A 12,733-nucleotide genomic window follows, 5' to 3' on the forward strand; every position below is an offset into this window, starting at 1 on the left:
CCCTCCTTCTCCCTCCTTCTCCCTCCTTCTCCCTCCTTCTCCCTCCTCTTCTCTCTCTGTGCCAAAGGCACAATCTCTACTGTCCCCCCACTCAACTTCCAAGTTTGTACTTTATTTGGGAGAGTAAAAGTGCGAGTAAAGAGAGCGTTTGTGGGTATCACTCACCCTTCCCCTGCTCCCTTCAAACAGTCATTTTGCATAAAACCATTTTGCACAGATGATTCCAGCTGGTCATTGACATGCCAGTGGTGAATTAGCTTTTGAAACCATGCTTTGGGGGTCCAGGGTGCCTTTTGCCTTGCACGAAAATGGTATCCCAGAGCCATTTTACACCAGTGGGGAAGGCTTCTCTTTTGGGAACTAAACTTTTGGCTGCCTATTGCTTCCCCTGGTTGCAGTCCAAGAGCCTGTCAAATGCCTGACTTACCCCCCTCCTAGAAAAACTTGGGCAACTTTGGCATAGTTGCTGCACCCTGAGGTTTTTCAGTGGACTGTTGACTCGCAAGAAAGCAACAAGTGGTTGGGTCAACTCTGCTTCAATAAACAAAGGCAACTCTTGCTCTTAAAGATATTCCCAATTTCTGCAGTAAAATTAGCACCCTGCTTCGTACTTTTTCACCTTTTCCAGACAAACATTTGAAGACGAGGAAAGAGAGGAAGGTAGGTGGTTTTTCTTCTTGCTTGGGAGCCTCTAATTGTAGTTCAAGCAAAAGCCCGGGACTACAGGCATAAGGGAAATTCCCACATTTTCATCCAGTAGCATGACTGGAATCTAGTGTGAAGATATGATTTGCTTTTTTTGGGCTACTATACCTTGTAGCTTTTTTTTTTTTCTCTCACCTACTCTAAAATACAAGTGGCTGCCCCGTGGCAGAGGTATGTGTGCTCTTGTAAAGATCTCCCTGGGAAAACTGATGAGGAAGAGTTGTGTGAAACAATTGACAAAAACTGCCTTTCTCTTCTGCTAAAGGAAAAACAATTGCTCCATTAAACTACACATTCAGGCTTTCACACAGCCAACGTGTAAATCCATGAGTTTTCAAAAAGGGTAGTTTTGATTCCTGTGATGGCTTGGGATCGAAATGCTCATTTGAGGGAAAACAGCATTCCTTTGCCCGTGGATTGCCATGGGCTTTTAGGGTTATTTTGGAGAGCAAATTACAAGATTCTCATGCAGTTCTAAACTCTGTTTTCCTTACAGATGTGCTCAAGTTGAGGGATTGAGAGTGGGTTTCTGGCAGCTGTCTGCCAACAGAAAAGGTCTGATCTCACACACGCTCACAGCCATTAAACATGTCTGGTCCGTGATGGGGGGAGAGGGAGATCCTGGGAAAGAAAGGCAGAGACAAGCAAGTTTCTGATGCTGTTCTCCAGGAGGACCTAAACAGTCTGGCCTCCCACACTGTAAATTCCTGCTGGGAGGACCACTCCAGGTGGAGGGTAGCTCCACACTGTTCTCTCCCGCAAGTCCGCGGTGCCTTTTGGGGTTGGTTCAGTTTATTGAGTACCAGAGCAGTCTCATAATACACCTAAACAGTATCACAGCCCGCTGCCACCAGGATTTGTACTCCTCTTATGCTGGCTCTGGAGCTCAGTAGTCCCTGTTATTGAGGGATGGGAAGCAGAGGAATGCTCCAGTACTGAGGAGTGACTGGAGTCAGCTGCACAGAGCGTAGGACCCCTTCCTTTAGGGGGGGACAAACTGTCTGGTGGCCACAAGCTGTCTCAAGGGTGCAGCTCCCTGGAAAGGTGACAAGCTGGGGAGGCAAAAGGGCTCATACCTCTTGCAATTTTAGTGCTTAGGCTTAAGACTTACTGCAGTATTTTAGTATTTTAAGAACCGTTTCCAACAGGTGAGAGGAAGAAAAATTGTCCTGGGTTAAAGAAAGCTTTTTTGGTTTTTTTTTTAAAGGGTTGTTTTAGTTGGCTGACCTTCTTGGTAAAGAAAACCCTTATGTTAAAGATTAATATCTGCATCCTCCTCTTATCGTATTGGCACCTGCAATAAACCTATTCCAGACCTCAAGAATTACCAATAGAGCTGCATTGAGTAAATTTGATATCACCAGGGGGTGACTGAGAGAGAGGAAAATGGATACCTTTGAGTCTCTTCTACCTTGCAGAGCGGCCAAAGCTGCAATTACTGTCAGTTAACTGCATGTTTGGTTATTTATAAAGATAAGGTAGCTCACTAACAGAGTAATAGCAGCGTTTCGTTATGTTACCTTGGCAGTATCCTACAATAAAATAGGAAATTTATTAGCATACTAATGAATTATGTACTCTTTCTGTGGCACACCAGCAAGTAAACTGGGTGAGGAAACACTTGCTCTTTTGTCTTTTTAGCATCCTTTGGCTGGAAATCCTCCTCTGAAACAAGAGGTGCAGGGGAGGCTGAGCTCTGATGTGTTTTTCTTTGCACTGGTGCTGGCAACAAAATCATTAATCTCACCTCCCAGCAGAGCCAGTGGCAAGAACTGGGAACAGTCCTGTGGTAACAGGGATCAGAAGTGAGATGGATGTTGTGCAGGTGCAACAGCATTTCCTCCCTGTGCTGAACACAGGGTTATAGAAATCTACTCCAGTCTCATACACATCCCAGAATTATTTTTCTAGAGAGATACCACGTCCATTTCCAGCTGATGTGCATCTGTTTGCATTGGGCCAAGGACTGCAGAGTCCTGTGTAAGGACCATGCAAGTATGTAAAGACTAACCCAAGCACACATTTCTTCTGTTTTCACCCCATTTAATCTGTTGCAGATAACTCATTCTTATTTTAGCTTCCCATCCTCAATCTCCCTGACCTCCCTCTTCTTTCCTCCCTTCATCTTTCTAACACGTGGTTTGATTAGGAAGCTGTGATCTCTTAACAGTTCATTTCATTTAAAAGCACCTTAACCTGCAGAATGAGCCACTGGCTGTTTGTTGTTCGCTTCCCAAGGATTTCCTGTTTGTCCGGGTGCTGGGTTATTCACTCAGCAGTTAAGGGAGGCAATTAGGCTGCTGAAAGCTCCTCGAGGCCGAGATGTGCCAGGCTGGCACAGGGGCTGTGTGTCAGCCACAAAGCCTTTCCCCCTTCACTGGCAGTTTGCACAGTTCTTTTTCATCTTTCGGTTCAGATTTCCCATTTTCTGAATTTAGCTTCTTGTCTTTCTCTTTTCTTTGTTTTTTTTTTGTCTGGCTCAAATTGCAGCTCAAAAGCAATCCTTAATATGTCTTTCCTTGCACATTTATGCAGAAAATTGTCAGTCTCCCAAGGGAGAGAGTGCAGTGGGAGAGAACAATCTGCAAATTCTTCCTTATCAAAACCTTTGCTTGACAGAAATTAAAACCTCACTCTATTTTCTCTTTTTTTATTGAGTGCACCTTGAAATACCAGATGAACTCCAGCAAAGTTAATTTGCTCATGGAGAATGTTGTGTCAGAGGTGAGAAACACTTGTCACCATGTAGACTGTATTTTGGGGGGATTTTTTTGCCTCATCCTTGCAGGTTTTGTGTGGAGATAGACAATTACAGGCACTAGCAGTCTGCCTGTTTGTTTTGCCACCACCTGTAGCTGCTTATAGGACAGGGGGGGATGGCTTTAGGCTGCAGGAGAGTATGTTTAGATTGGATATTAGGAAGAAATTCTTCCCTGTGATGCTGGTGAGGCCCTGGCACAGGTTGCCGAGAGGAGCTGTGGCTGCTCCATCCCTGGAAGTGTCCAAGGCCAGGTTGGATGGGGCTTGGAGCAACTTGGTCTAGTGGAAGATCTCCTGGCAAGGGAGCTGGAATAAGATGAGCCTTAAGGTCCCTTCCAAGCTAATCTTTCCTAGGATTCTGTGTTGCCCTGCTGACTCCCACAACTGCTTCTCTGAGGACAGACATGAGATCCCTTCTGCTGACTCGCTCTGTGAAAGGACCTGACCTTGTCTTCCTGTCCTCTTCTTTTCTCCTTCTCTTCTTTCCCATTGTGAAACGTGCAAACATGGGTAGGAGAAGCTGCAGGGAGAAGGGAACTTCTTCCAGAGGATGTAGGTTGCTGGGGAAGAAAGGGAGACCGGATTCGGGGAAGGAGCCTGAGGTTTGAAAGAGCTGAGATAAAACAGCTCTTGGAAACCTCAGTGAGGACTGTGCCACGTGTGTTCAGAGCCCACAGCCACGGGGAACTTGGTTGTTGGGGGAAGGAGGAACCTGAGCTCTGTACTGAGAACTTGAAGAGCTGCTGCTGTTAAGCTCAATTTTGCAGGCAGTAGAAATCCAGATAGTGTTGAGCTGTATTTTAGAGAATTCATGCTGCAGGAAAGGGTGACTCCATGTTTGTGACTTCTTTGCAGTGTGTTTTTTTTTTTTTGTCCTATCAAGAGTTATTAGAGACATTTGGTTTTGATATCTTAGATTCAAGGAGACAATCTGTCATTTCATCAGCACATTTCTGGAAATGGATGTGGTTCTCCCCACACCCCCTCTCCTCCCCCCTTGCTATAGATGTCCTCTATCAGTCACAGCAGCATTATTGCTGCCTGCAGTTAATGATAATTTCCCTGTGTTTTAAATTTTGCTAAAGCAAACCAGAGACATGGAACTGCTATTGGCATTTAAACATAGAAAATAAATGTACTTCTGCTCCTAAATGAAGACTGTCTCTGGAGACAAATTTATAGCGATCTCCCATGTAGTCTCAGTGCTCTTTTCCTTGTCTGTCTTAATTCCTAGTTTATGTGCAGACAGACGTGGGACTGAAAAGGCTTAAAAAGTTGAATTTTCAGTCAAATGATTTTTTTCCAGATTGGACACCATTTGCTGGAGTGGGAGGTAGGGAATTGGTGATTATCTGAAGAGGTAAACTTTAAATATATAACTTCCTATTTTTTTGAATAATAAGGATCTTTGATCTGTGGATTGTTTGGGGTTTTTTGATGGTTTGTTTTTTGTTTTTTGTTTTGTTTTTTCACAAAGAGAGTCTTTGAATGCAGACCGTGCAAATACCTTGAGAATGATCGAAGCTATTAATGCACCATTGATTTCCTCCATTGACTTGTCCATTAGATATTTAATCTCTTCCTTTTTCACAAGTGTGTATTTCTCTGTTTCAAAAGCAGCCTCCCCCTGTCCTTTGCACAGTGGGAAGCGTCTCCCGCTGGCTTTGTCACTTTGCCAGCCTGGAGACTTGGCTTCCAAGGGCAGCTGAACACTCGGACTTTTCTTGTCCTTCTGCTGGAGTTGGAGGAGTTGGGAAGCAGATTCCCCATTGCATGATCATCCAAGCCAGGTTAATCTGTCCTACCTGAACAGGGCATGCTATGATTCCATGATTTTGTGACAGGAGCGATCTGAAAGGAATCACAGCAGTGTCCTGGACACTCCCTGCCCTGTGTGCTTTCTTCTGTCCCTCCTTTCTCTTTCCTTAGGCCAGTTGTAATAATGTTTTGTTAGATGGTCACTGGTGATGAGGATTTTTAACAACAACTGCTGAACTGCATCTGGTTCACAGAGTTCTGTTAAACTCTATTTCTATGAATACATTTCACTTAACCCCCCCAAAAAAACCCATAAAAATGAGGAATGATCAGCTGCCCTAGGCTCTGCACAGGCAGGGACTGTGTTTTCGAACTTCTGAAACATCTCATTAAGCTGAATGCCCGAGAAACAAAGTGATTTGATTCACTGCTTATATTTAGTATCATTACCTACTGCATTAGGTTCCGTTTTCTTCCAAGCATTAATGGTTGTGCTCAGGAAGGTTAACAGGGAAAACGCCCAGCAGAAGGCATTTTTGTGCTTATCAGAGGGCAAAAGCGTGGAAAACATCAGGACACTGTGCTGGGTGTCAACTTGTTTCTTTTTTTTTCTTCTTCTTCTTTTTTTTTTTTTAAGAGTCTGCAGAAGCAGCTTTATTTAAGGGTGGGGAGAGGATGTCCTTCCTTTTTGGTAAAGCCTGTAAAATCAGAGATGCTGGTGGATCCTTAGAACAAATGTGACCTGAAATCACAACACCCTCTGTATATCTTGATCCAGAATCGTGTATCATAAATATGTGGATCCGAAGCTTAAAATGTACCCTGGGATCCTAAATACCCGAGGTGATAATCTCTCTGGGTTTGAGTATATTTGCAATTGAAACAAAAATTCTAATTACTAGGTTTATATGTAACATTAAAAGTATGATTGACCTTGTATTTTTGTTAGGAACCAGTTTTTACTGTGACTGTCCATAATCACATGGCAAGCTAGGGGGAAGGTGCCCAGATTTAAGGTGCTGCTGGTGAAACTTTAGTCTAAAGCATTAAACATTTGAAGATTGTTTGCAAGTCTTGGCTGCCAAGAGAGCCAAAATCGTGGGCTCACCTCAGGGAATTGCATGACTCCTTGTGTTTCTGGGGCCAGGTGAGGAGCTGTAATCGGCTTTCACCACAGAAATGTAAAACATACTGTTCAATTTGGTGTGTAACAGGGGAAAGCCCCAACAATTGGGGAAGTGGGATTGAAAGTGGAAGCCAGTGGAAGAGTTCGAGCACAGCTTTGCTGGTCTGAAGCCTGTGTGCTGCTCTCCGTTCTCCTCAGTCCCATCTCTGTATGTCACAGTGTTGGTTCATCCCAGGAAACCCCTTCAAGGGACTCTTCTTTTGACCTGACCTTAAATAGATCCCACATTCAAGCCCATTTTTCTTCCCCTTATGGGGTGTGAGAAGCAGCAGAGCTGCTGCCGCATTTTTCCCTTTCTGTAGCACGAGGGGCTGTGATTCCTCAGAGCGCTGCTGCTGGAAGCAGCCACGTTTTCTTTTCCTTGCTCCTGAGGAGTCTCATCCTGGGGCTTGTTATTTTTTTACTACATGGAACCCCCTCATAGCCAGGCTGAGGAGCCTCTGCTGCCCGAAGGAATCGCTCTGTTCACTGATACAAATTTGAGGCGTCTTGCAGCATCTCCTGAGATTCCCCATGACAATCCCGTCATCCTGCCAAGGAACCTCCGTTAATATTCATGTGGTAATTGTTTCGGTACTTGGCAGAGTCGAGGGTGTTAATGTGAAGCCTTCTTTGGCTGATGGGTATTAAAGAAGTGATTTATGTTTTGTACTGCAGCAGTGATTTCATTACACTCAAATTAAATTCTGAGCGTCTTTCTGTGGATGTGTGCATAACGTGGGCACTTGTATTGAGGCATTGGCTGCTCTGTTGGGCTGCACAAAACTCTCCCCTGTAAGAAGGGTGTGGACCTGCTGGTGCAAGTCCAGAGAAGGAATATGAAGATGATCTGGAGAAGAGGCTGGGGCACCTCTCCTGTGAAGAAAGGCTGCCAGAGTTGGGGTTGTTCGGCCTGGAGCAGAGAAGGCTCCAGGGAGACCACTGAGCCCTTTCCAGTACCTGAAAGGTCTACAAGAGAGCTGGGAAGGGAATTTTTACAAGGGCCTGGAATGACAGGACAAAGGGGAATGGCTTCCAACTGACAGAGGGTAGGGTTAGATGGGGTGTTGGGAAGGAATTCTTCCCTGTGAGGGTGGTGAGGCCCTGGCACAGGTTGCCCAGAGAAGCTGTGGCTGCCCCATCCCTGGAAGTGTCCAAGGTTGAGCAGGGCTTGAGGCAACCTGGTCTAGTGGAAGGTGTCCCTGCCAATGGCAGGGGGTTGGAAGGAGATGATCTTTTAGGTCCCTCTCAACCCAAACCCAGTCAAGTGAAGGGGAGCAAAGACAGAGGGATGATTTCTCAGTCAAACTCTTATGTGCTGGCAGCTTGTTCCCAGTTAAAGGCAGTGAAGGTTTGAACTGTGTGCAGCTCTCCTGTAACGAAGTGTTGCTGCTCAAGCTTGGACAGTGGAACAAGGAGAGGGAGCCCTTTTGCAGAAGGCTGCTGAGCTTGCACACTGCTTGTCCTGTGCTCCCCTGCCTCTCTGCAGTTGGACTTCTCTTATGGACAGGATTGTTGTGAATCTCGTCCAGTGCACCTGGAAACATTCCTGTGAACTTTCTGATTCTGAGAGCAGCACTGTTTCTTTTTTGACCCCAGCCCCTTGATCTCACACTTACCTGAAGGGATAGTAGCAGTTTGACTGTACTTTACTTCTGTAAGAATTGGATTTCTTGAAAGACAAGGTGGAAAGAGGAGGAAGTACAATGGAATCTGCTCTTGCCTTATTAAGAGAGTAAGAAAAAACTGAGAATCTTTTAGTAGCCAGCTTTGCAAGATGGTAATAAAAAGAATGTTTGAATAGTTGCAGCACTTTCTGCGCTTCAGTTTAGTTGTAATAAAGGTCTTTTATGAGATAAGTGGTCTTTGATAGAAAGATAAATAAAAAACATGTCTGAAAAGGCATAGGATGGCAGCTCTTTCAGAGAGGCACTTCTTACCACCTTAGGGCTGAGGATTGCCCAGGGCTGGCCTTCTCCTCACTCAACCTTTACCACAGAGGTCAGGCAGTGCTTCATTAGTGTATCAATAGAGGGACAGTCTCTGTCAAGAGAGCTTTTGTTGCCAGCAAGGGGCAAATGTTAGAGCCCTGTGGATCTGTGCAGAAGGGTTTGGTGGTGTGCCTGGTGCGTGCTGCTGGTGTGTTCTGTGTGCTCAGAGGTGGAGCTGCCACGAGGTAAATGCCTCAGAATGGTGGGGAAAACCCCTTGGAGACTAAAGGAGCCTGAGGCCGTGTGTGGTGAGGTGGAGATCTCCTAGAACACAAACAGGCTGTGCATGAAACACACCTGGGGAGGATGTGTTTGACCCCTGCACACACACAGACACACACACACATTCCAGCCAGGCAAAGCTTGTTCCTGGAGAGCTGGGGGCTGGCTGACACGTGGGCTGACCCAGCCATCCCTTGCTTCCCCATGGCTGCTACCATTGCTCCTCCAAGGTGCAGCAGTTGGAGCTGTTGGTGCCTCCTCTGGGGCTCGTTTCTGCATCTGTCTCCCCCTTCTTTGCCTTCCAGCCCTGGAGTGCCATGAACACTTTTCAAGTCTTTTGCCCAGATGCTTGGAATGCTTATGGGAGACTTCGTCCTGGAAATCCAGAAGCCCTCTCCAGAGGAGGAAGCAGCGTCTCCTGTTTGTCTTGAGTTACCCTGTCCCAACAATGGCCTCAGAATTTGCCTAATTTAAAAGCCCAGTTTTAATCTGATGGGAAGATGTTTGTGTATTTAAAATAGTTATTCCTTGCCGGAGCCACTCCCTGCTTTTGTCCTTCACTGCTGGACTTTTCGGCTCGGCTTAGCTAACGTGCAGGGCTTGTTTACAGCCGAGATACTGGAGCATGAAGAAGGAAGTCAGTCCCTTTAATCCTGATTCAGTTCCAAGCTTCCTGTGCGTGTGCATGCACGCGTGTGTGTGTCTGTGTGTGCTCAGCCTTGTTCCTTCAGATGCTGAGCAGCCTCAGTAGCAAAAGCCACGGGGCTGCTGGAGGAGCAGGGACGAGATGCAGGCGTCCCTTTTTACCTCTTCCCCCTGGTTTGGCCCTGAGCAGGTTTAGACAACACGGGTAAAAATTCCAGTATGGCAAGCCTGGTGAGGAAGGTGCTGGTGCAGGCAAAGACGTGGAGTGGTGAGTACGAGAAACATCTTGCCTGATGGGAGAGATAACTGCTCACAGGGTTGGTTTGGGTGCCTGGGAGGAGAAATGAGGGCAGAGAGGTGGTGGGTACTGCTGCTGTTTTCATCTTTGATCTCCGATGTGAGATGGCAGCCTGGAAATGCCAAAACCTTTGTCCGTGGACAAGATGTTTATCCAGAGGAATGTGTGTTTAAAGTCTGTTCCTTAGCTTGCCCTGGGATTTCTGCCCTAGCCTGGCTCTGTAACAGCAGCAGTCTCTCTGAATAGGGTGGCTTTTGTTGTGGGAGGTTTTTGGGGGAGAGGGGAGCTTACAGGAGACGGGCATCTCAGGAGCATTTAAACCGATGTGTCGGTTGCGACTGTACCAAAAGATGAGGTTGTGAAGAAAATGGTGCTAATGAGCTGTAGGAAAAACTATTTCATTGCTTTGTTCTTATTCTTTTGGTTTGGTTGCAAGTACCTAACTGGATTTCAGTAAGGTGCTCTCGTGTTGCGTGGTTGCCGAAATGGTCGTCAGCTGTGTTGGATATTTTGGATTTTAAAATATTCCAGTAGCAGCACCAGCCAGTGCCTGGAGTTTTTCATTTAAATTTATGGTGTTTATCCAGCTCTTAATTGTGCAAATTAGAATAATTATGGAGTGTGATTACATGCATAGCCAGTGACTGTTTTTGGGAGGCTGTGTCAAATTTCAAGAATTGATTTTATTAGCCCTGTGTCTTTCTGGTGCAAGTGCCCTTCTTGGTGCTGCTCCTCTGCAGAGCAGACATCACAGACTGCCTCAGCAGGAAACAATTTCTGCAGTGGCATATCTGAGGGAATGAATCTTTAATAGGGCAGAAGGCTCTTCAATGACTCGGGCTAATTAGGGCTGATTAGGTGAGTTATTGGAGGCTGAAACCACCCTCCCCAAGCAGGACAACTTCTGTGCTCCAGGCTGTGATAAGGGCTGGAGGGTACGACCTGAGCCACATGTGGTGAAGTTTGTGCAAGTGCCAGTTTTGTTCAATGTGTGAACTTTAATGAATGGTTGTTCTTAGAAATTAAGACTTTAAGGTGAATTACTGGCTTCTGCCTCTCTCTCCCGAGGCTGCAGCTCTGTGTTTGTGGAGGGGACAGTTCAGGCACAAGCACATCTCTTGTGTAGAAGTTGTGGACTGGATGTGGCAAGTATTGCATTGTCCTTTGCTGGGAAGGTCTTGTTGTCCAATGTTATTCCATTCTAACCCAAACATACAGGTCTCTTTTCACTCACTCAAGATTTCTCAGAAATTTCTGCCTCTAGGAAAAACGGAGCTGTGACTTGAAACAGAGTATTCACCTTGGTTATGTTGTGACAGATGTGGTGGGACAAATACAGGAAACTGTAGAGGAGATGTCCTTGATCTCTCTGTAAATAGCCTGGGACATTGGATAAATTAACCACTCTTTACAGTAAGAAAGTGAGGGAAATTACATGTCCTGGAAACCTAGAATGGTTTGGTTTGGAAGGGACCTAAAAGATCATCTCATTCCAACCCCCTGCCATGGGCAGGGACACCTTCCACTAAACCAGGTTGCTCCAAGCCCCCTCCAATCTGGCCTTGGACACTTGCAGGGATGGAGCAGCCACAGCTTCTCTGGGCAACCTGTGCCAGGGCCTCACCAGCATCACAGGGAAGAATTTCTTCCCAATATCCCATCTAACCCTGCCCTCTGGCAGTTGGAAGTCATTCCCCCTTGTCCTATCACTACATGCCCTTGTCAAAATTCCTTCTCCGACTCTCTTGTAGGCCCCTTTTACTTGCTTCAGAGATGAGGAGAACAGAATTATTTTAGTTGAAATTTCACTTTAATTCTCAGACTGCCTTTTTTTTACCAGAGGATTTTTTTTTTATAGGCAAGTCTTGCAGTGACTGGAGCATACATTTACCTTGCTTAGGTGTCTTCAGAGAAGTTTTAGCCCATCAGTGTTTGAAAGCACAATTCTTTGTTGAGGGAAACATGGCCAGTGGGGCAACATGTAAAAAGCCTTGGCTTGATAATTTCCAGCATGATTTCAGGATCCCTGCAGAGTTGTGTTGGTTTGGTTTGTTGTTTTTTTTTTTTTACTGAAATCTTATTATTTACGCTGTGGAGAGGTGTGTTAAATGCATTTTTTTTTAAATACCTGCAGGATGTTAGGAAGTCGAGGATGCTGGGATGAAACACAGCTGGTGGGAAGGTAGAACCTATTGGGAAAAGCACTTGGATAGGGTGTATAAATACAGGCACTCATTCTGCCCTGTGGAAAGCGTGTTTGGTTTCTTCATTTGGGGCATTTTGGTGCTGGGTTCTGTAATCCCAGCCTGCTGCCCAGATCTTCATACTAGACCATGGATAGAAGGAACACTGCTGTGAGCGGTCAGATGGAAAAAGAAATGGCACAGGAAGGAAACGTTAGAAAGAAGCATAGAAGATACTTACAGTATTTATTTTCCAGTGTTTATAGTAAGGGGAGCAGCAAGGATACAGTTCTACACCTTACTCTGTGTTCTCACTTTTTTTGGCAGAAAAACTGCTGCAAAAGAGGCTGGATGAGCATTTTGTCTTTATGATGTAGAGTCTGTGTTTGATTACCACTCTTCCTTATTAACTCTTCTCATGCCATTAAAAATAATATTTTCTTTCGTTCTTAATTGTTGGGGAGAAAATTACTTGAAGGAAATCTGAAAGTGATTTTGGGTTTGTGGGATCCAAATTTATGCATTGGTTAGCCATGGACAACTTACAGCAGCTTTCAGAGGTTTCAGGATTAATGAAACAACATCAGTCTTTAGAAGGGACTTCTAAGTGGTGACTTTTGTATAAGAACAGATGAGATCAGAGGCTACTTCAGCAGGATTTATATTCTACATACTTTGAGACAGCTGGATTTTGAATGACCCCCATATAACATCATATTTGAATACAATGTAATATTTTAAGTAATATTTTTAATGCCCCCATTAATGTATAAATACATTATGTATTTTATACATAATGTATAAATACATAAATGTTTAAGGTTAATTACGGTAGGGAAGTTGTGAGCACTTCATGAAGTGGTGGTGAAACTCAACATCCTGAGCTTTTGATCTTTATTTAAACCAAAAAGGTTATAAAGTGTCATGGTCAAAGTCGGCAAATGGCATTTTGCCAGCCTAACAAATGCTGTTGTATTTATCTCTCCTCTCCTGAGATCCCTGCTAC

The 12,733-nt window shown here is 45.1% G+C and overlaps 1 protein-coding gene across 2 annotated transcripts in view; it reads left to right on the top strand.

Annotated features, from left to right (window-relative positions):
• The window catches only part of RASAL2 (RAS protein activator like 2), a 190,092-nt gene that overhangs the window by 53,909 nt on the left and 123,450 nt on the right, over positions 1 to 12,733 (top strand). The window contains exon 1 of one of the 2 annotated variants that reach the window (XM_027694578.1): positions 9,330 to 9,514. The exons of the other annotated variant lie outside the window; for it this stretch is intronic. Within the exon in view, the coding sequence (XP_027550379.1) occupies positions 9,466 to 9,514 (49 nt within the window). The 5' untranslated portion in view covers positions 9,330 to 9,465. Of the gene's footprint in view, positions 1 to 9,329; positions 9,515 to 12,733 lie in introns of those variants that run through there. 2 annotated transcript variants of the gene reach the window in all.

This window comes from Neopelma chrysocephalum, unplaced genomic scaffold (genome assembly GCF_003984885.1).
Source record: "Neopelma chrysocephalum unplaced genomic scaffold, ASM398488v2 Primary Assembly neopelma1_98, whole genome shotgun sequence".
Taxonomy (NCBI): Eukaryota; Metazoa; Chordata; class Aves; order Passeriformes; family Pipridae; genus Neopelma; species Neopelma chrysocephalum.